This window comes from Tiliqua scincoides, chromosome 3, assembly GCF_035046505.1.
Source record: "Tiliqua scincoides isolate rTilSci1 chromosome 3, rTilSci1.hap2, whole genome shotgun sequence".
NCBI classification, from domain to species: domain Eukaryota; kingdom Metazoa; phylum Chordata; class Lepidosauria; order Squamata; family Scincidae; genus Tiliqua; species Tiliqua scincoides.
Window position 1 is genome coordinate 234,782,279 of NC_089823.1, and position 22,195 is coordinate 234,804,473.

General features: G+C 46.2%; 1 protein-coding gene and 2 non-coding genes across 13 annotated transcripts in view; all 3 read right to left on the reverse strand.

Annotated features, from left to right (window-relative positions):
• Positions 1 to 22,195, reverse strand: part of EIF4G1 (eukaryotic translation initiation factor 4 gamma 1) — an 89,784-nt gene that overhangs the window by 10,339 nt on the left and 57,250 nt on the right. For 7 of the 11 annotated variants that reach the window (XM_066619941.1, XM_066619939.1, XM_066619940.1 and 4 more), the window contains 18 exons: positions 19,683 to 19,778; positions 16,815 to 16,881; positions 13,666 to 14,532; positions 12,559 to 12,647; positions 11,401 to 11,575; positions 9,154 to 9,287; positions 8,741 to 8,860; positions 8,266 to 8,439; positions 7,870 to 8,067; positions 6,589 to 6,735; positions 5,708 to 5,944; positions 5,044 to 5,148; positions 3,688 to 3,844; positions 2,919 to 3,019; positions 1,724 to 1,826; positions 1,531 to 1,633; positions 285 to 544; positions 69 to 184 (listed from right to left, as the gene is read on the reverse strand). In XM_066619941.1, the coding sequence (XP_066476038.1) occupies positions 69 to 184; positions 285 to 544; positions 1,531 to 1,633; positions 1,724 to 1,826; positions 2,919 to 3,019; positions 3,688 to 3,844; positions 5,044 to 5,148; positions 5,708 to 5,944; positions 6,589 to 6,735; positions 7,870 to 8,067; positions 8,266 to 8,439; positions 8,741 to 8,860; positions 9,154 to 9,287; positions 11,401 to 11,575; positions 12,559 to 12,647; positions 13,666 to 14,532; positions 16,815 to 16,881; positions 19,683 to 19,778 (3,249 nt within the window). The remainder of the gene's footprint in view (positions 1 to 68; positions 185 to 284; positions 545 to 1,530; positions 1,634 to 1,723; positions 1,827 to 2,918; positions 3,020 to 3,687; positions 3,845 to 5,043; positions 5,149 to 5,707; positions 5,945 to 6,588; positions 6,736 to 7,869; positions 8,068 to 8,265; positions 8,440 to 8,740; positions 8,861 to 9,153; positions 9,288 to 11,400; positions 11,576 to 12,558; positions 12,648 to 13,665; positions 14,533 to 16,814; positions 16,882 to 19,682; positions 19,779 to 22,195) is intronic. The other 4 variants (XM_066619949.1, XM_066619948.1, XM_066619942.1 and 1 more) reach the window with 2 other exon arrangements.
• On the reverse strand, positions 8,610 to 8,686 carry LOC136647106 (small nucleolar RNA SNORD66). The gene has a single exon (XR_010794264.1). It is a non-coding gene; the product is annotated as a small nucleolar RNA SNORD66 (small nucleolar RNA).
• On the reverse strand, positions 11,285 to 11,361 carry LOC136647105 (small nucleolar RNA SNORD66). Its single transcript, XR_010794263.1, has one exon. It is a non-coding gene; the product is annotated as a small nucleolar RNA SNORD66 (small nucleolar RNA).

Genomic DNA, 22,195 nt, shown 5'->3' on the forward strand with positions numbered 1-22,195 from the left:
CACCAGACTGGTTACCACCATCACCTACTCTGACCTCACTGCTTCTGTGAGGGCATCACTGGACCAACCTTCATGTCATTGATGTGCAGGTATTCCTCAATTATAGCTTTGGCTTTCTTCTCCAGCTCTTCCTCAGACAAGGCAGGTTTTGAAGGTGCCTCAGGAACCACTGGCTCACGTTTTACTGCACACAGAGAAACAGAGTGCTCTCAATACAGTTGGTGGCCCAGAACTTGGGGGTGGGATGGGATAATTCAACTATTTGTACCTTCCCCATGACTCACCAGGCTCTTTGCTTCGGTCCCGCTCTTCGGTCATACTGGACACTTTGCGCACACTTTCGAGGACTCCTTGTCGCTCACGCTCCCGACTTCGGTCGTCCATCTCCTTGCTGAAGCTGCGTTTAGTGACAGGGGTGCGATTTCTGTCTGAACGTTCTGGTCTCTCTGACCTTTCAAGGCGATCACCTCTCTCTGATCGCTCACGATCCAAGCGGTCTCCTCGCTCACTCCCCTTTTCGGAACGGTCACGGCTACTGCTGCTTCTGTAGAAAGAACCCACAGCTACAGCCCAACTGGAATCCAGACTCCAGAATGCTGATGTGACACCAGTGTCAAGAGTGAGCAGCAGTGTTAACCCTCCAGAAAGGAAGCCAGAGAGGCACTCTTCCAACCAACCTGTTGGGATCTACCACTGGACTAACAACAGGAAGGCAAGAGGAAGATTCCACCAAGAAGTATGAAGATATATCAAGCTGCCCTGCACTGACCATTGGTCCAATTTTGCCTACTCTGCAGAACCCTTGCCCGACTTTGCGAACTGAAGATGTGAGAAGTTGAATGTGGAACCTGCTACATGCAAAGCACCTGCCCCTCTCGTAAAGCTGTCAGTGTCTCTGTGGCAAAGGGGTTAAGGAGAGCAGAAGGGACTGTGAGCAAAGAGGCCATGTTCAAGACCTGTGCCTGCTTTAAAAAAAAACACAGACAATATAGTTTTTAAAGCTACTCTGTATAAGCACAGAGTCTGGAAATCTGTGCTTATCTGTTGTCTGGAAACAACTAAAAACAGAGCACAATATTTCTCAGAAACAAGAATTTTAAGCTTATGATAAACACAGAGAATGTGGCCATCAATGCCGAGAACTTCCACCCCATTTTTTTATTTTCCTGTAAAATTTCAAATGAGACAAAAGGGGATGCTTCAAATTTATGCAGCCAGAATTAAGTACACAAATCAAACTATACATATTTATTGGCACATCTTAAAAAAACAGACTATTTTGCAAGCACTTCTGGAATTCCTGGCTAACACCTGCATACAGTCTGCCTGCTCAGGGAGATAAAAGAAGCCCATATGCAGCAGAACTACCTTCCCAAACCCACCAGCCTTCATTTGCACCAGGTGAGTCAATGCAAAGACCACCAGGGCTGTGGAATGCATAGAAGAAGCGACCAGATCCAAGTAGTACTTCTTGACCAGCCTAAGAACCAAAGGGTCTCTGTCCCAAGGGTGGGCAGGGAGGAGACTGACCTTTGCACCACACGCCGAGCATCCTGGCTCTCTGCAGGAGCCGACTGCTGTAAGGCTGAGAAACGATTCAAGGTACTCGTGGCGGGTCGGTTTGCATCCGAAGCTAAGCAAAAGAACAGACAGGAGGTTAGGGCCAAAGATCTGCACAAGGACCACCCTCTTTGCGAATGCTTCATTTCACAAGCTGCCCTACCTGATTCAGCAGGCTTGGCACCAGATCCACCACTGCTGCCCTTCCCCCAGCTCAGCCGTCCACCGGGAGCAAAGAGCTGGTTGTTGCTGTCAATTGAACCAGGCTGTGGAGGAGGAAACATTTTTGCTTTCACACACACCACTTGCTGCAAAGAATTTCCCAACTCTGCTGCTTCATGGATACATAATCCTTTGCCATGAAAATGTTGCCATTAATTATGAGAATTCTAGAGCTCATAAATTAACATAAGAACATAACAGCCCTGCTTGTTCAGGCCAAGGGCCCATCTAGTCCAGCTTCTGGTATCTCACAGTTGCCCACCAGATGCCTCAATTAGGATAAAGGTTTAGAAATGTGCAAGAAAGGAGCTGCCAGACAACAAGGGACATAAGATTGGAGGTTTTATAGTGTTGCAGCAGTCCATATTTTGCTGGAATACTTTTAAAGAAATAACTCTTGAGAACTCACAGAAACAGAGAGGATGGTACTGGTTTCCAGCAGCCAGGATGTAGGATTAATGCTCTACCTGTCTCTATGTCTTGAACCTGAACTTTCAAAACTACTTGCTAACTCTCCACTTCGGTCAATTCCTAGTAGCCATCTGTGTCTAGTCCAAATGCTTCTCACCAGATTTTTGGAAGCAGAATTATGCCCATTCAAGTCAGACCAGCTTGTTCCCCCCCTCCTCCAGCACAGAACCAATCAACACCCCAATTTAACAACAGGCAAGTTGAGCAGAGATAAATGCTTATGTCTCCAGCTAAACCAGGCAGGCAGGGAAACCTTACGCCAAGTCTGTTTTAGGAATTGTTTCCCCCAGTGGAACTGAAAGATGCTAGAGCAGTGGTCCCCAAACAGTGCATTGAGACCCACTGGTGGATAGCAACCTGATTTTTGGTGGGTTGCCAAAGGGCCATGGAAGGATCAGGTAACTAACTGCCTCAAACCCTGAGGCTATTCAAAAATCAGATACTGTTGCTGCTAAGCACCCTGCAAGGAGTCGAGCTCCTACAGTTTTCAAAGGCTAGTAAACCTAGGTGGGTTCCAAGAGAGTGCCCTTTTTAAAAAGTGGGTCCTGGTGCTAAAATGTTTGGGAATCACTGTACTAGAAAATTTTAACCAAAAGCAGAGGTGGCAAGTTTCTAATGTTGCAGCTTCCAGACCAAGCCCTCTCTCCTCCAGCCCAGCGCCTTACCTTGGTGATCTTGGTTATCCTGCTGGTATCTATCGGTCGATTACCCTTGCTGATAGGAACAGTGTTCCAGCCATCATCTGAAACGAGGTTTCCTCTGCCACCTGCAGGGGTAGACAGGTCAAGGCCCCTTTTGAACAACAGCCTGAGAACATAAGCCAGCCATGCGCATGGCTCTGTGTGAGGGTTGGGAGGAAGATGGCCAGTATTCCCACTGGAGCATGGAAGCAGGCTGAATGCAAGAATGCTGTGAATCTCTGAGCTTAAGAATATCAGAGAAGCCCTGCTGGATCATGCCAAGAGGTCCACTAATGGCTTCTATTTGCTGTAGTGGCCAACCAGATGCAACTGGAAGGCTCACTAGCAGGGCACGCTAGCCCTCCCCAGTAACAGGCACTCCGTGGAATCCAGTCTCTGAACACAGAGGCTCTCTTTGCAACAAAGAGCCCTTTGCTATACCTCTCAGCCTTTTGCATGAATTTGGCTGATTCTCTTGTAAAGTTGTCTAAGCCTGTGGCTACCACTACATCTCATGGCAGCAAATTCTATCAGTTATGCATTGTTACTCCATTCACACACACACACACACACACACACACACACACACACACACACACACACACACACATTCCTCATGGTCACAACTTAGGGATTCCAAAGCCCCACCAATTGCCTTTCTTCTCCAGGCACGTGAAGGAAGTAGCTCCACAAACAATGGATTGAGAAACCCGAAAAGAGATTATCGTGCTCTCCTCCACCTCCCCCAGCTTACCTGAGGATGATGGGCCTGGAGGTCCTCTCCTCTTATCTTGCTTGGACATCAGCTGCTGCACTTTGATGTGCTCACGATGCTCCTCCATCTCAGCTTCCTTGTGGATCTGGTCAATGGTCTTGGGGCCCTGGTCCCCTCTTCTTGGAACCCAGCTGTTCTGTAAGAGGCATAAGGGGGAAGCAGGGAGAGAGGTTACAGCACGCAGCAAGAAGCCGGTCAGGTGAGGGAGATGCAGCTTCACCTTCTCCGATGATCTGAATGGGACCAACTGCCTGTGGGCTCTCCTCAGAAAAGACTCCCATCAGTGGCCACCCTGCTGGCAAGTGGAGGTTTGGACATCTGATGCTTTCACTCCACTGTCCCTTATTCCTTCTGACATGCCCCCTACAGGCAGTGAGCCGTTCTGAGAGGGACCTGTCTATTTGGACCTCAGTACAGCATTTAGTGTAGTGTTAATATTGTTGTTTATATTATTAATGGCTATAATCTTTAACCAATTCATTAATTGATAAAAAGGCATACCCAATTAATTAGTCAACACTTTTACCAAAAAGTTAAATCTTTAAGATGAAAAATGCAAATAGTAGCTATCATTTAGGTGATATTCTCCGTTCATAAAGAATGTATCTTTCTATGTATCTGCAGCTACGGCAACATAAACATATCACCTGGAAACCAACCTTTATTCTATTGTTTTGGTTATATGCAAATTTATGCATTCATAAATCAACCATGATTTCTTTATTCAATGACAGCAGTAGTAATAGTCCTATTGCCGGGGGGGGGGGGGGTAATGCAAGAGAACCCAATGATCCAGTGCACCAATTGATGGGATCCCGTGTAATGCCACTCCCCCCCCCCATGAGGCAGCAGTTTGGCCTGCTCAGCCTCTGGCCGTTGTATAGCAACAAGCCTGAGACCCTGCAGAAGGACCCTCCATGATTCACATGCCAGCTCCAAAGCAGCCATTTTCTCTAAAACAATGCTTCTGGAATGCTGGCAGCTGCCACCTCAACGTGAATGAGGACAGTCTACACATGCTCCCAAAGGCACTCCCTCCTGGGTTGTGGCTAAATGTGTGGCAGCCTTTGGCACAGAAAGGGTCAGCATTGGGAACCTTCCTGCATTATATACAGCTGCTTATAGTACTATCAGCCCTCTGCCTAAGCCACACGAGCCAAGGGCTACAGTGTCTAAGGGGCTAATAAAATAAAAAAAGAGGGTCTTGGCTTGCGTTGCCACCAGCCAATGGGGGGGGGGGTGCAGGTCTTGCACCTTACCTGGAGTTCCCAGGAAGGAAGTGCGACTCTCATCTAGCCCAGAGGCCAAAAGGGAAAAAAAGAATCTGCAACTTACCCGTCTGAGGTCAATCACATCCTGCAGCATGAAGCGGATGCGTGAAGATGTTTTCTTCTCTTTGATGATCTTCTCCATCTGGTTGAAGTATTGATCCATTCGAGGCTGGGTGAAGGGAGAGGAGAAGGAGAAAGTGAGAATACCCAAAGACAGTACCAAAGCCCCAGGCCAGAGCAGAGCAGCCCACTATGCACCACAGACTGAAGTCAGGGCCAAGGATAACCAGGGCAAGTTCCTCGAGGACTTGCACAAGGACAAACCTCAAAGAAAAGGTGGGATTTGAGAAAAGGAAAAAGCAGCTCTGAAACAATTGTTCTCTGGAGCAGGAATGTCCAGTTTCTTTGGCTGGGGTGGATGGGGCAGAATCTCCTTGGTGACCAAATCCCTCCCAACCATGACATAATCCCCCTTCTTCCCCACAGAAGCTGGGCTGGAGAGACCACTCCCTCAAGAGTCAAGCAATCACCTCAGCCAAAGCAAAAACCAACCAGTACTCTTCATTCTGTGTAGACTGAGCTCTGAGCCAATCACTAACTTGGAAAGTGGCACATGCCGGAACTTGCTGTTTCTGTTCTATTTGTGAACAAGTTTTTCTGTAAAGGACATCTGGTGCCTTCCAAACTCAGGGGATTCTGTCTTTACCATCTCACTTGATAGGAAGTACCTTGGCCTTTTCAAAGTCCAGGTCCTTGCCAATAGTGGTGAGCAGCCGACACAAGCACTCCAATGATTCCTCATCATGGTTCTTGAGCAGTTTTACCACACAGTCGTGCATGATGGCTTCAGTCAGCATCTTCAGCTTAAAAAGTTCCCCAATGAACTTGATGTTGCCCAGAGAGCGCCGTCGGGCCTTGTCCCGAGCATCATCCAGCTCCTCTTTCAGACGAGCTCTTTCTTCAGGCTAGAGGCAGAACAGGGGCAAAGGTAAGCACAGCTGAGCTGGAATATTTTTAAAAAATATTGATTCCAGGTTTGAATCAATTCAGAGACCCACTTTTTGAATCCTGCATCTGCAGTATCTCTTCCACACCCAAAACCAACACCCCAAGGAACAAGTCCACTTCTACATTACTCATGACAGACTGATCAAATCGCTGAATTTACCATACTTTTGATGTGATTTTTAGACTATCTAAATCCAAAGACGACTTCCACTTCAAATGATCTGATAAAAACTGGTAATGCATCTGGGACCAAACTAGGCTCTAACAAAACTGCTTTCAGGGACATGGACAAAGCTAAAAGATTTCTCTACAGAACATCCACACCTCAGCTCAGATGGTCCTGAGCAAGTCTGTCTATATCTGTTCTCCCTGCAAAGTATGATAGGCCTTTCTTTGAGCACTGCAGCCAATCAAAATCCAGCCATCTCAACTAGTCACATTCCTAAAGGCTGACAGCCTTAGTTTCTCTCGCTCATGACAACTGACTGAAATCAGAAACAATGGCCCCTTGGAGGTGAGACGTACGACAATATGGCAAACATACCCAGACTTGCCACAGGGAGCCAAGCTCCACAGACCTTCAGAGTCAAGCACCACTTACTCCAGCTGTGTCATCCATCTCCTTTTGCTTCTTCTCAAAAATCTCATCATCATCTTTGTCCTTCTCAAACTCTTTCTGGCACCGGTTTAGGAGCACCTTGCGAAAGTTGACCATCACTGTTGGTTTGTCAGTTGTGGGGACTTTCAGCTAGAGAAAGGACAGGTGTGAGTCACACTAAGATGCAAACAGTGCACCCCATGTGCCCACCACTCTGGACTCATGCTCTAGAATTTCTAATTATACCTCCAAAACATGAATTGATTTAAAATTCATACTCCACCTTTGCATTTTCAAGAAATGCCAAAGGCAGCTTACAAAAGAGAAACACAGTATCTAAAAACATAAGCATAACAATGGTAAAAGTCAGCTGCAAGCTATACAGAAGGTCAAATTTGTTTAAAAACTCTCTCTTGTGTGCCTATCTAGGATGTAAAATTGCTGCAGTCCTGATGATGATCTAGGACAGGGAGGGCCAATTAACATCCCTTAGGCAAAAGCTAACCACCTGAGGCAATTTCTGGCCATATTAGATTTTAAGTATGGGAAAAGACTGAACCACAATTTCATGCAACAGGAAAAGACCAAAAAAAATGTTTTTTAAGTAATAAGAGCAAGCCGCCCTGGGTCCCATTAGGGAGAAGGGCGGGATAAATATAAAGTTTTATTATTATTTATTTATTATTTATTATTAAGTTATTTAATTCAGTCTATTCAGTTTTTATTTTGCAACATGTAGATTTAAGCACTTCTCCAATGATTTCTATGCCTGGGTGCATACGCTCCATAAATGGCAAGCTGGCGGAGGGCATCAACTTTTTCCAGGAAAATTCAGTGAGAGAGATGTTTCTGGCCCCCAGAACCCTGACTGAGGAACAGTGTTGTGCCCCAGTAACATACATGGCAATCCCTGTGCTTGGAGATGGAATTTGCCTTATAGAGGCAGTTCAATGACCCATCTAATCTAGAGCTACTAACCCAGACTACAAATGTCTAGTGACAATTCTAGTAGGGAGATGTAACAACCTCAAGGCGTGACCCTAGGCCAACTTGCTGGTGCTAAACTGGTCTAGCCCCAGTTAGTGTCTGAATGGGTGGCTGCATGAAGATTTCACACACACACAAACTTGAGGTTCCATGATGAAAGAGAGGCAGAAATTAAATGCAAGAAACACGTGCTACAAATGAAGCCAAGCTAATGACTTTTCTACAACTCTTCCTGGAAGCCATCCAAAGGCCTCTGTACCCCAAAAGACAGGCGAGGAAACTTAATGGGACACTCACCCCCATAAGGCAACGGCACATGTTGGCATAGGCAACAGAGAAGTTTGGCTCAGAGATAGCCTTCTCAAAGATGAGGTCGATGACGCCCTTGAGGCGCTCCTCTGTGTCAATGGACAGCTCTGTGACCTGCTTCATCAGCTGCTGGAACATCTGTGGTGTCAGCTTGTTCAGAATGCTACGCACCCGGCGGAAAAGATCCTGTGGGTAGGAGACAGCCAGACACTGTGAGCAAGAAGAGTATGGAGCACAGACGCCTTGCCTGCTTCTCCCATTCCACCTGGGATACATATGAAAATACTAAACTATGGTTACAGCAATCCAAGGAAGAACACACAGGTCCTCTGCAACTCTTTAGCGGGAAGCTCACAACACCAGGTCACAACAATCCCTTCCTACCTGAGTTTTTACGTTTTCAGGCTCCTCTGCTTCACTTGACCGCTTGCTGCTGGGTTTCCAGGCCTTCTCAGCCTTGTTAAGCTTGACATCTTCATTTAGAGACACTGCGGCAATTATCTTCCGGGGCTCCTTTCTCAGGCTCTGCTGGGAACGACGCTGTCCCTGCCCAGGAGGCTGTGGAGCAACAGAGGGAGAAGAGAAGCAACATCAGCACTTTTGCATCAGCCAGTCCATCCCAGCAGCTGGTGCAATTATGAGCTCAGCAGCAGGGCCACAAACCTTGGGCTACTCCGCCACCCAGAAAGCTCAGCACAAGCTGATGAGCCAATAGAAAGCTTGCCTGCCTGCTCAGATCCTCAGTTCCATCACAGAGCATCAGTGGCCCAGACACGATGGCACTTACTAGAAATTCATCATGCAGACAAACACGGCAGAAAAACCACTGCCAGGAGACAAACAGCTTATTGGTACGTACCGGTCCACGGTTGGGTGGGGCTGGCCGACCCAAATTGGCGAAGGATGGTGTAAAGTCAGGTCCACAATTCATGGTGCTCAGGCGCACAGGGTCCAGGGCTCGCAGAGGCATTTTATTTGCCTGTTGAGGAAAAGATGGGGACAAATTCTGTGAGTTCCAGACTGAGCAGCTGCAGTCTTCACATGGGCAGGCTGTTTCTGTGAACAGACCTGCTCCATGTCCCAGGGGCCTCCACAAGCCCTTACCTATTAACAACCGATGCCAATCAGGCTGTGAGTTCTCTTCTCTGTTCTGACATCTTCCCTACACAATGCCAAACCTGTGTAGTTCATATCTAGTTTTCGTTCTCTGGCCAAAGCTTACCGGAAACCAAAAAGGAGGCTTCTGCTAGACAACCATGAAGCATCACTGACCTTCTCCAGCACAACGTCGCTGATATGGGGCAACCCCTCAGGCTTCTGCATGCTAGCAAAGATGAATTGGAAGCCCAGTAGGAACTCCCGGTCATATCTCTTCTTCTCTTCTGGATTCAGGGGTTTCCACTGCTCTGTTAAGGGGAGATGGAAAGTACCAAACTGAAAGCTCTTTTCCATCACACATCACATTCATTTCCATCACATTACAACTGATGGAACATGCTAGATATAGTTAGTGACCCTTTGCAGCACTGAGTTGGAGCTTAGAGAGAGACTGTTTCTCAACAGGTCTGCTCCTTCTTGACTGATGGGTTCCAGCAAGTGGTGTCTGGGGTGGGGGGTATCTGACACCATGGCCAATCGTGTGTGGGGTGCCACAGGGATTTATCTTATCCCCCAAAATTTTTAACACCTACACGAAACTACAGGGAGAAGACAACGGGTTATTTGGAGTCACCAATATGTCACTGACAACCAGATTGATCTCTCCACCTAATACTGGGACAACTGTTGAGTCTTGGAATATTGCCAAGTTGGGAACCTGATGGGGATTAACACACTAAAATTGCATTCTGATAACACAGTGTTCTTCTTGGTCCAAAAATCCACGATTCAAGTGCTAGACTACAGGCCTATTCCAAATGGGCTTCTGCACCCTCTAAAAGAACAAGGTGTGCAGCTTGGGAGTCCTCAGCTGCTCCTGGACCACAAAGAGGCGACATTTGTCACATTATGGTTGGTGTATTCGCTGCGGCCATGTCAAACTGACAGGACCTAACCTGTGGTCCATGCCTTGGTGACATCTCAAACTACTATAATGCACTTTAAATGGGGCTGCTTTTTTTTTTTTTTTTTTTTTTTGGCTGCCTTGCTCTAAAGCAGGCAGCCACACCTCCAGCCACACTGCTGGTAAAACGAAGGAAAAATTTCTTAAAGGGACAGCGGCCAGTATTGCCTGCTGGAAGGCTGGAGAGTTAGGAAAAGGGAAAAGGTTTTTTTAAAGGGACAGCAGGCAGTATAGCCTGCTGGAAGGCTGGAGAGTTAGGGAAGAGGTAAAAATAAAAAATAAAATACCCTCTTAGCTTCTCCAGTGGGGGGTTTCAGTGGAGCTCTGTCCTGCTTCGCAAAAAGGCTAGGCCAGTCTGGGGAAGTCCAGGCAGCCCCTCCCCTCAGGAAGTCCAAAAGACTCTGGCCTGCCTACCTGAGAGGGAGGAGCTACCCACTTGTAAGGACTAAGATGGACATGGAGATCCCGATGGAGAATGGTCTGGAAACTGCAAATTAGTGCAGAATGCAAAGGCCCATGTGATTACAATGGCATGGTAGTTAAACTTTATTGAACTGCTATTTCAGGGGTTACACCAATTGTTGGCTTATTTCTGAGCCCAATTCAAGGTGCTGGTTATGACCTCTAAAGCCCTTGACAGTTTAGGATTAGAGTATCCGCGTCTTCTCCCATACAGTCTGGCCCATCTGCTAAGATCCTCTGGGGCAGGGGATCTTTCAGGTGTGCCACCCCTGATGGAGATCAAGAGCAACAACAAGAAATAGGGCCTTCCCTGTGGTAGCACCACAGTTATGGGGCTCCCTCCCATACAGTGTCTGAGTGGGTCTCTCCCTCGAAGTATTCCAGGAGAGCTTGAAAACTTTTTATTTCATTTAATGTTTTATGATTTGGGTCTGAGAGTGGCCTTGCTGCTGCTTACTGTCAGACTGTTTATATTTATATTGTTTATATTTCTAACCGCTGCCTTATAGCCACTTTATTACCAGTGACTGCTTAATGTTTGGGTTTCATTGTGCATTGTTGCTCTGCTTTTGTGCCCATGTCTGTTTTGATTAGTTTTATTGCTGCTCTTATTTTGCTGGGTTTTGTTGCTATCCCATTATGGTTTTACGTGCACTGATGGCTTTGCCATTATGTACTGATTTTTTAAAATCATTTTTATGAAGTTTTAGAAAGTGTCTTTGTTAACGGCCTTGGGTGCTCACATAAGTAGGGAAGGGTGGAATAAAAATGTGTTAAAGAAATATCAGTCAGCAGATCAGAGAGAAGGGTAAATCCTGTAAAGCCTCTGTGTTAGTCCAAGGAAAACAAGGCTTTATGACAGCTCAAGGGATAACTGGCCTGCTCAGATCCTCAACTCCATCACAGTGTGTCAGTGGCCCAGACACGATGGCTCAAAGCGGATGTCATCACAGAAGGCCCAAGAGGACAGCAGTCGCCCCTGACGCCAGGCTCACCTTCCTTGTAGCGGTACTTCTGATCCGCCTGCTTAAGTTTCTCAGGGTCCAGCTTGTCCTCCTTCTCTTCCCATGTCTCTTCTGTCTCCTCCTGGGAGCGAGCTGGGACAGGCTCCTCAGGCTCTGGGACTGGAACAGGGGGCTTGTTCTCTGCCTCCGAGCCACTCTCACTGACCTGCAGAGGGAAAGCAGAGAAATCCATTAGGAACAGGCCTAGGCAGGAACCAACTTATACCTCAACAGCTGGGGTTCAGCAGCCAACTATAACACTGTTGTCCCCAAGCACTTAGAAACCACAGCTCCAAAAACAAAATGTCTTCTCCCCCACTGGCCACAGGATCCCATCTGCCTCCTCCAACTCTGGCCCTCTGACCCATCCAAGAATCACAGCAGTACAAACATATGGCTCATCTAAATGCCAGCAGATCCCAACCAGTCTGTCATGGCTTGTCTCAGGGAATACTGGGAGCTGTAATTTTGCAAGGGTGTCAGGCATTTAGCCATGAAGATCTCTCCAATGCACCAAGCTGTCCCAGCAAAGGCAGAAAAAACATTTCTGCAAGCTACTCCCCAGTTCTGGGAATTCCACCCTGCAAAGCTCCATGGCTTCCACCAACAAGTTCTTTTTATTCAATCAAGCAGTTGGTGGTCAAGGGCAAATATTCTTTTCTTGATGCATTTTGTGACTAATGTTTTTAACGCACACCACCCTGATAGTATCTCCTGGTTTTAATACTCCAAGGTTTTTAACCTGCTTTTCAAAGCTAAGGTATTTTGCGTTATTTTCATGATGGAACAGCAAACCCACAATCAATCCTTCTATTCTAACTGGAATAATCTTTGCTGAGAGTTGGGGCATTTCACTGTGAGTGAGTACTGTGGAGATGCAAGAGTTCACCATAACAGCAAGGAGTGTGGCTATCATGACAAAAGCCAGTTCAGCACTCATCACTAGGATGAGGTTTCACCAGCGATGCATTTGTTAAACAGCAACAAACAGGAACAACTGCCAAGGTGCCCTTGGGGAACTATAGCAACAGTCAAAACTAGATTCAATCTATAGTGTAGGCATAGGCAGCAATCACCCTCCCACCTAGGCACTCGTGCTCTGCATCTGGTTCAGATTCCTACCTCCTAGAGAGGAAGGGGCACACCCACCTCTTTGAATGCATCTAGCAGGTCTCCAACGGCTTCTTTCTTGTTCAGGTCCTTCATCTTTCGCTTCTTCTTTGGCACTGACATGGCTACTAGATAGTCACAAAAAGGTAAAGAAGGTGAGCCACTTGCTACCACTTAGTAGAACCTGCTTTAAAATGATACCTCCCCCACTGGCAGCAGACGGGAGGGTGTAGACACAAAAGAGCTTGACACAAACCAAAGATTTCATGGTATAGTTGGTAGGGTGTTGGATTAGGACCAGGGAGACCTGCATTCAAATTCCCACTCAGCCATCAAGCTCATTGGGTGACCTTGGGTCAGCTAACCTCTCTCAGCCTGAAGCACTTCACAGGGTGGTTGTTAGGATAAAATGGGAGGGGAAGCACAAAGACTACCCTAAGTCCTTTGCAGGAAGGGCAGGACACAAATGTATTAGAAACCAGTGCAAATGATTAATTTTTGGTAGAAAAGAATCTCAGAATAAAAGGGCTGTAAAGGGCTAGGAAAGAGAGAATTTAAATATGTTGGCAGTAACAGCTGCCTGACACAAAGGACAATATACTACTGCAAAGCTGCCCACGAGATCATCCAAGCATACAAGAACTATAACTAAAAAGCCTTTGCTACTTCCCACCAAGGTACTGAACACAATTAGAGAGGGACATTCTGGAGATGATTATGGTTACCTCTCAAGATTCTGCAGCAAGGAACGCGGGTACCATCCCACAGGAAAATGAGCAACATTCAACTGGAAGTATTCATCTCCCATCCAGCTAAATAAGGCCGTGGCTTTCTCCTCTCCTCAAATATTTTAATATTCTAAATGCGTAGAAAATATTTCACATATCAACTAAACATTGGTGCGTCAATACATGGTGGTGGGAAATGAACTAAACAGAACTAAACAGCATCAAAAAAGACTCTAAGAGTACGTGCTCCTAAGGAGAGATGGGTTTTCCGCTCTCTCTTCTGGAAAGATCAGTTTGGTTCTAAGAAAGCGGAAAGGCCACAGTAAGCACCAAAGATCTGCTACATGCTACAGAATTCTTGAAGTCTGCTCAGTTTCATTGGCTGCTCATGGTTCTGCCCCCACTTTTCTGCACCCACCTTGCGTGGTCACCTCCACACTCTCCAAGGGTTCAGCTGGTGGCTGAACACTTTGCTCTTGCTTCTCAACAGGCTCCTCACTGTCTTCCTCCTCTTGCTCTGGCTCCTCTTCTTCAGCAGGAGGTGTGGCCACTGGGGCTTCCACCGCTGCCACCACCTCAGCCTTTATCTCCTCAGGCTCGGAGATGGGGCTGATGTCTGACTCGGGCTCCTCCTCTTGCTCTTCAGCCTCCTGCTTCCCTACAACCCCTAACTCAAAGGGAACTGCAGACAGCTCCTCAGGCTGAGCAATGGGAGATTCCACAGCTGGTTCTGCCTGGCACGGGTGGACCTCAGGCACAGGCTCCGGTGCTTCCTCCTCTAACACCCCATTTGATTCAACAGACCCCTTGGAGACCTCCTCCAGTGAAGGTGGGGGAGTAGGGGAAACACCCGGCAGCGTAACAGGAAGCTCCTCAGATGGAGGAGCCTCCTCTTGGGTAGTCACTGGCTCCACCGGTAGCACCTCTTCCTCCATCGGCATTTCTGTCAGGACTGGTTGGGGAGAAGGCTCCAAAACGGGGCTAGCAGCTGCCTCCTTCTCAGATTCTGCTTCCAAGACAGGCGCTTCCTGGGGCAGCACAGGACCCCCTGGCACTGTAGTGGTGGCGCTAATAGGTTCGAGGATATCTGCAGGCTCCTCTGGGGGCTCTGGCTCCTCTGTAGTGTCCACTGCAATGGGACTCTCTCTGTGCACCAGCGTCACGGCGGCTGGCAGCACAGACTCTGCCTCTGCTATGAGAGGGGGTGGGGGAGACGGAGATGCCGATTTACTCGGCTCCAAGGAAACAGGTTTACTTATTACTGGGCCAGCTTTGGAACGATCATCTGCAAAAGGAACAAGAAGACATGTCTAAATGCTGAGGCAAAAGAAAAAGATGGTTTTTGCTGGCCAATCTAAAAGGAGAGAAACAAAAGAAGTGAACACCTTTAAGCCAGGCCATCCATAACCATTTTTATGGCTGCTTATAGTGAGGACGGATGGCTCCCTGCCCCTAGCAACCAAACACAAGCTCTGTCAAAGATGGGGGTTCTCTCTTTCAGGTCACAAGACACCAACCCAGGAATAGAGACCCTTCTGAACATCTGTGCAATAAGACTTTTAACATGAATGTGGACATGCAGCTGAGCTCTGTGGGCAGAAGGATTCATGAACAGTATTCCAAGAAAATCTAACAATGGCCTGCAAAATGGGTCAAAGTACCACAGGTCCCAATAAGAAGCTGTGTGTCAAATCCCCCCATCTCAACAAGTAGGCTTCCTACAGTGTCCCCAAGGTCTTGGTGTCAAGCTAATTCATTCTTTACTCATCCATTTGGACTATGGGTCTTCAGTCTGTATAGCTGCACACCTATATTCTTTTCAGTGTCAGGTAAAGATATGATTCTTTAAGGAGGCCTTCAGGGGAGGTGAACTGATGGGATGGAGGTATTGAAGCCAAGCAGCATACTAAACATGCTAAACCTCTGATCTCTTCCTTCAACAGGAGGAGGAATCTGGTGCCATGTGAAGGTAAGGCCTTAATATAACCTGGCACATATTCTCTTTGAAAGATTGCCTCCTAGAGGCCAGAGCAGAGAACAATCCTAAGGCCAATGCCCAGAAACCAGATACTGAAGGATGCTTGTAAGATAACTTATACTTAATCCCTACAACTTGGTCACCTTCAAAATCTCTTTTTAATGCTTCCACAGCACCAGACCCAAAAATAAAAACAAAAAAGAACATACAAAGAATTGAGCTGTGAACCCACTGATTATAATTAACTAATAATTAATTAAAACTAATAACTAATATAAAGGTTCAGTATCCCTTATCTGAAGTACTTGGGACCAGAAGCATTTTGGATATTGGATTTTTCTGTATTTCGGAATACTTGCATATACATCATAAGAGATCTTGGGGAAAGGGTCGAAGTCTAAACACAAATTCATTAATGTTTTATATACCCCTTGTACACTTAAGTTCAAAGGTAAAAAATTTTTAATAATTTTGTGCATGAAACAAGGTTTGTGCATTAAACACAGTTCGTGATTTTATTTCTTTAGGCAAAATAGTTAAAAAAAATTATGTTGGCACTCAAAAATCCTTATTTCAGAATACTCCATATTTTGGAATTCTGGATAACGGATGACCAACCTGTATTATTTGATTCACCTATAAAATAAACAGATTAAAATTTGCAGTCCCGATTAGGAGGCACAGGAAGGAACTGAGAGTCATGCAGGGCACAGGAGTTTCAGTCCCAAAATTACAGCACCTTGGAAGGTGTGGGGATCTTAGCATAACAAACAGTTTGCAAATCTCAAATTATAAAGGTTGAGTCACTCTTCTTTAGGGTGAGCTGAAAGAAATTAAAATGAATGACAATGTCCAAAGTCCTGAAATATACAGAACACTGAAAGGATTAATTTGCTGCAGGTCCGAGGGAACCTTATAAGAAGCTCAGTCACGTAAAGCTTCCTTTGCTTTTAAATCTTGTGCACATCATGCAGGGGAAGGAATAACTGCTATAATCCAAGTACAGATTTTCCAAGATTCTAAACAACTCCATTGCAAAAAAGCGAACAAAAAAACCAAAAATCAGTCTGCGTACTCTACATTTAAGACTTAGGTGCCAAGACAGCCCACAATCTGTACCAAGAACAGTTGCATTCAAGCCAACTGAAAGAAATATGCCAATTAAGCATATTTCGCAAATTTGCTTATTTTGCAGTTTATTCTGTTCATCTCTGCACAGAAGTTCCACCCACAGGCATATAACTGTGCTCAGAATAATCTCCTCTCCATCTCCAACTTCTGCAATTCCACCAGAACTGCCAATATTCTTTCAAATCTATCACCACAGACATAAGGAACTTCTCAATATATAAAATGAATACTCGCAGGATACTAAGCTGCATGGGGTTCAATGTTTCATAAAGAAGGAAACCTAGTTGCAGTCTTCCAAGGCCTCAAGAAGTACCTTTCTAAGGCCTTCCGGAGGCTTCAGAAGACCTATGGCACAACTAGTGGGGGGCAGCACTTCCTGCAAATTCTTCCCTCTCTCACACATTAGCTGAGCCTCACTCCAACAACTGCACCAAACTAAACTCTGTGAAACTTCATACCTGGCCGGACAATAACTGCTACATGGGTTGTCTCTCCATTAGCCTGTGGCTCTGGACCACTTCCAGCCTGTAAAAAGCAGAGGGAATAAAAGGTTAAAGACGGGACCACTGCCCCTCCACCCCCCACTCCAGAAAATTTTTCTTGCCATCTTGATTAAGTTATCAGGGGCCCAAACAGATTCAATATGGGTGAGTGCACTTTAAAATCTGGCAAGAACCCCTGCCTTTACAGAGTCTACAGAAAGGCAGAGGCTCTCTTTGTTGCCATGCTAACTTCCAAGAGGCCAAGCAACCAGCTTAGAGATGGCCAAGAGGATGGAAGCTTGCCTCTTCACTAATGCTCTTGAGTGACTCCAAGTGCCTGAAGCTCAACAACATGTCACAGACCAAGATGACAACCCACCCCTTTGGGAAGAGGCAAGGTTGCTAGCAAGCATGAATAAGTATTGGCTTCCACAAGGAGCCAAAATGTGTGGGCACCCATACATCATTTCCTGGAAGAAGAAAAATTTCAGAAACATGAAGATGTATAGTAAAATCCTCACACCTCTCTACATATAGGCCACAGTCCTACACATGCTTACCTGACAGCAAGCCCCACCAAAAAAAAAAAAAAAGAAAAAAGAAAAAGAAATCAGGACTTTCTTCAGAACAAATGTGCAAGGGATTGAAATGCCCAAGGAGGCTCATACCAGACAAGACCTTGGTTCCCAGAACATTAAAATTGGAAGCAACTTTGTAGGTCACCCAGTCGAAGCCTCTGCTCACTTGGCTCAGGCAAATGCTACAGCATCCCTGACAATGACTATCCAGCCTCTGCTTGAAAACTTCCACTACAGAGTGAGAGAGAGTCCAATACTGCACAAGGCACTGTTCCAGTGCCAGATAGTACTTACAGCTGGGAAATTCTTCTTTATGTATACTAAATCTGCTTTCCTACACTTTCAACTTATTGTCTCTAGTCCTATCCTCAGAAGCCACAGAGAATGAGTCATCCCTTCTTCTGTACGCCAGCCCTTCACATACTTGAAGATGGCCATCATATCTCCCCTCTGTCTCCTCTTTACCAGGAAGCTCTTTTAACTATTCCTCATAGGCCTTGATTTCAGATCCCTTGCCATCCTTGTTGCCCTCTTCTAAACCTATATCACAGTATCAATATCCTTCTTAAAACACTGGGTTCAGAAATGGCTACAACATTTCAAGTGAGTGTCATAAACACAGGGGGGTTGCTCAGAGTTCTTGGTTCGCGAACCCTAAAGCCCTCAAGCCCCCCCCCCCCGGTCCAGTGGTACTGCCACCACCCTGTATGTGCCAGTGCCTCTGTCCAGGGACCCTGAGACCCTCTAGGCTTAATTCTATCCCTTGCAGGCACTGAGCGCTTTCTCCAATTAAAGCTTCAGTCCTCAAGTTACTAGACCTCAATGAGCACTTGGTAGCTTCCTGAACGACTAGGCAGGATTCTGAACCTTTGTCCCCAACAGACAATGGAACAGTTTAGTAAAAGATATTTTAGTTTATTAAGTACATAAGGTTACAGTAAGGCAGCAAATGCTAGAGGCATAAACATCTAGGAAACATATCAGCAGTAAAATAATAAAGCTAGCTGGCTATCTCTATTAATACCTATCTCTCACCTGGGTCAGTTACTCTTGTAGATCTCTTAGCTCCCGGGCTACCTATGAGGCCAGGTGCCCATGATGGACAATGGAGCTCACGCGCATGCAGGATGTTGCATCCAAAACTCTGTCCAACAAGGAACCACATCCCCCTTGGGCACTCCTTATGATACTTCTTATGCTAATAGTACTGAAGTGACTTCATACTTATTTAAACTGTCCAATCTGACCATTAGAGGAACAGAACCTTCTCAAAGTTGGCCTGGTTGCTAACTCCTCCTAGTTCTTACCCCTCCCAACTGGAGATCCATAGCTGCACTCCATCACGCTTGATCAGGCGCCTCTCTGTCAACTAAGGTGCTAAACATTTAATGGGTTGTAATTCTTGTTATCTGTCCTTTCTGGCCAGCAAAGGAGAGACAACAATCCTTTTGTTTATTTACTCACATTCTTGCAGCTAGGAACTGCTAGCAACTTCTCAGTTACACTGCCTTAGTTTGGTTTAGGCTTCTACTGCCAACCTAGGCCTAACATGCACTTATTCATGACAGTGAGGTGCCACTAGAGCAAAATAGAATGGAACTATTCATAGTTTTTTCTGCAGCCATATCACACTGCTTGCTCACATTCAGCTTGTGCAGTGGTTCCCAACCTGTGAGCTATGGCTCCTTGGGTAGCCACGGAAACCAGCCAGGAGAGCCATAGAATTCTCACAAAAAAAACCTGCTGCCCTATAAAATATAGAAATCCCTATAGGGATTGTAGCCCTAATCTCTCGATTTCTATATTTTATAGGGCAGCAGGTTTTTTTTGTGAGAATTCTATGGCTCTCCTGGCTGGTTTCCGTGGCTACCCAAGGAGCCATAGCTCACAGGTTGGGAACCACTGCACATGTCCAGTGGCCCAGTAGGTCAAGGGAGCTGCCAATTAAAAATGTTTGGGAACTACTGAGCTTGTGGTTCATTATGACAGCAAAATTCTTTTCTCACATGCAGCAAGCAAACCAGGTCTCCCCCATCCTGTACTTGTGCCTCTGATTCTTTGCACCCATGTGTAAGACTTTGTATTTGTCTGTTATCTTGCTCATACAGGGCCAGTGACTGAGCCTGACAAGATCATTCGGAATCCTGATTTGGACTTCCAGGGTGTTAGCTATTCATCAACAGCTTTGTTCAGAAAAAGAAAAAACATCATCAAAATATGATCTCTTGACCACAGGGAATTCAAGTAGAGATAGAAAGGTCCTTACCTGCGGAGGAGTAGGGGTAGAGGAAGTTCTAGCGCCAGACATTATTTCTTCTGTGATATCCTTGCCACCCTGATTCGGATCTCGTATCCGGATCTGCTAGCCCGTGGAAAAAAATGAGAGTTGCTGTTAGCAATTAAACAAAGGAGTTCCTTTGTCATAGTACATGGAAGATATACTAGTAAGAATGTACTGTCCCTTTTCTTAAGCACCATAAACTGCTGAAACATACTTGGCTTCAACCCATCACCTACCCCCAAGACAGAGAGATGCCTACAGCTCATTTGAGGACCAAGTGAGTCTGGCCTAACATACCCAACAGTGCACACAGCTGGAATGAAGACAAAGAACTATCCAAAGCTTAATAAAGTCCAGCAGCAGCCACCCAAAGGCCAACAGGAAGTTTGCATGCAGCGCATGAAGGCAGCTGCTCTACTCTATAGTTTGTTCCAGTATCTGTTACTCCAGGAACACAGAGATTCCAGTCAGCTATCCTAGCAAATATCCACTGACAGACTGATCCTCCAAGGATTTGTCTAATGCCCCTTTAGAGCTCTCTACACCTTGTGGATCAACATTCTGTTCCTCAGTCCAACAAAAATCTTACAGGTGCTGGAAAGCCTTGGAGGCAGAGCAGGAAAAGGATCTGCTCAGCTTCTGGTAGCCCACGTGGAGGCCTGAACTCATCTGACAACAACTCGTGCTTGAAGAGAACCTCACACCACCCATGACAGGCCACCCTCACTAAAGCCAGCTGCCATGTCGTTCAAAGCTTGGCAAGCTCCCCAGCTCTCCCTCCCTCCGCCCTACCACAGGGCTGAGGCCAGGAGGAAGCAGGCTCCTCCTCCTGGCCCTGAGCGCCCAGGGTGGTGGGTGGCTGCTGGAGGGAGCAAGGAAAGACAGAGCCTTAGCAGCAACTGATGAGGTCACAAGCAAGCTCTGTTTGACAGACCTGGGCACAGCAGCTGAGTGAGCAAAAGCTCAAGGCAGAGATGGCAGCTGTTCTTACTGGGCTCTCAGTGCCTACAGTTGAGGCAGGGGCACCCTGGGACAAAGTACTAAAGGAGAACAAATATGTATAATTTCCCCCATACTCTCCCCCTAATGGGACACCCCCAGCCCCGTTCCCCAATAGGACAGCCCGCACATTCTGACATGACTTGAGCCATGTCACAATGCTCTGGAAAATGCATCCACTCATTGGCTCTCTCTGCACTTAGATGGAGCAGTTGCATAAACACCCTTAGGGTGTGCTGATACACTGCACTCCCACTGATATGAGATGGTCTCCATATTTGCCACAGGGCAGTGGGCATGGTATGTGTTTCTGTGTAAAAGTCACTCATCAACAATAGAATGTATGTGGTGTGTGCATAAGGTTCAGCCCTCGTACCATGGAAAAATTAGATATCTGGCCAAGGCTTTGAACAGCCACTGCCAGTCAGAAATGGACCAACGGTCTGATTCCATAGAAGACAATTCCATTATTTTTGACTATCTGGTAATTTATACTCTGTCTGTTCCTTCAAGAGGGTCCTCAAGGCAGTTTACACAAGTTAAAGATACAACTATAAAATTGACAAAAACCCATAAACACAATCCACGTCTGTAAACCAAAACATAAATGATCAACTAAGAACTGAAGAACCAATTAGAAATGCGGGGGGGGGGGGGAACACAGTTGTACAAAGATGATGCACAAAGCTACTTTAATCCATAAGGTGAGATCATGGGCATGAGAGTCTAGATGCTTTTTTATTTTTAAAGATTAGACAAATACATAGAGGAGTGTCAGCTGAACATTTCACCTTCTTACAGAAAGGCAAAAGTCATCTCAATGAGACTATCGAAGCCAGTGGTTCCCAAACTCCTCTGACTTGTAAATTGTTGCAGGTGTGGGGCAGGAGCAGGGGGTGTGTGCCCCAACAGTACCTCAGTGATTGTGGCACCGCTGAGACACAGGGGCATTTATATGTACCTCTGAGGGGTTCCAAAGCCTCCTAGAGGTTTGCAGCCCCCTCTGTGAACCTCCCCACTGCTGCACTGAGCTCTGATTGGCCAGCTCAGTTTGAGTAGCCACAGTTAAAATGGCCCGTGACATTTTATAGCTTACATTTTGTTTTCATAAAATGGTTACCACAGGCATGGGGTGAGATGCAAACACAAAGCTAAATTTTAAAAAATGCCCAGTACCTCCTAAACCCCAGTCACTAAAAAGCTACCCTAAACTGACTTTTGCACCCCTACAGGGCAGTCTAACTGTCTGGGGTGTGCAGCAGGAAGTCGCATTTCTGAACATTTGGTGTCCTAGGAAATATGTGAACCGCACTGCCAGATCAGACTAAGGTCCACCTAACTTACATGCATGCCAGAAACCTGTGCAAGTTCACAAGCAGACCACAAAAGGGGCAGCTTTCCTTTGTTCAAACCTCAGCACTGGTACTTGGAAGTGTCCTACCTCTGTATACAGAGGGTGGATTTGGCTATCATGGCCAATAGTCACTGGTATACCTATC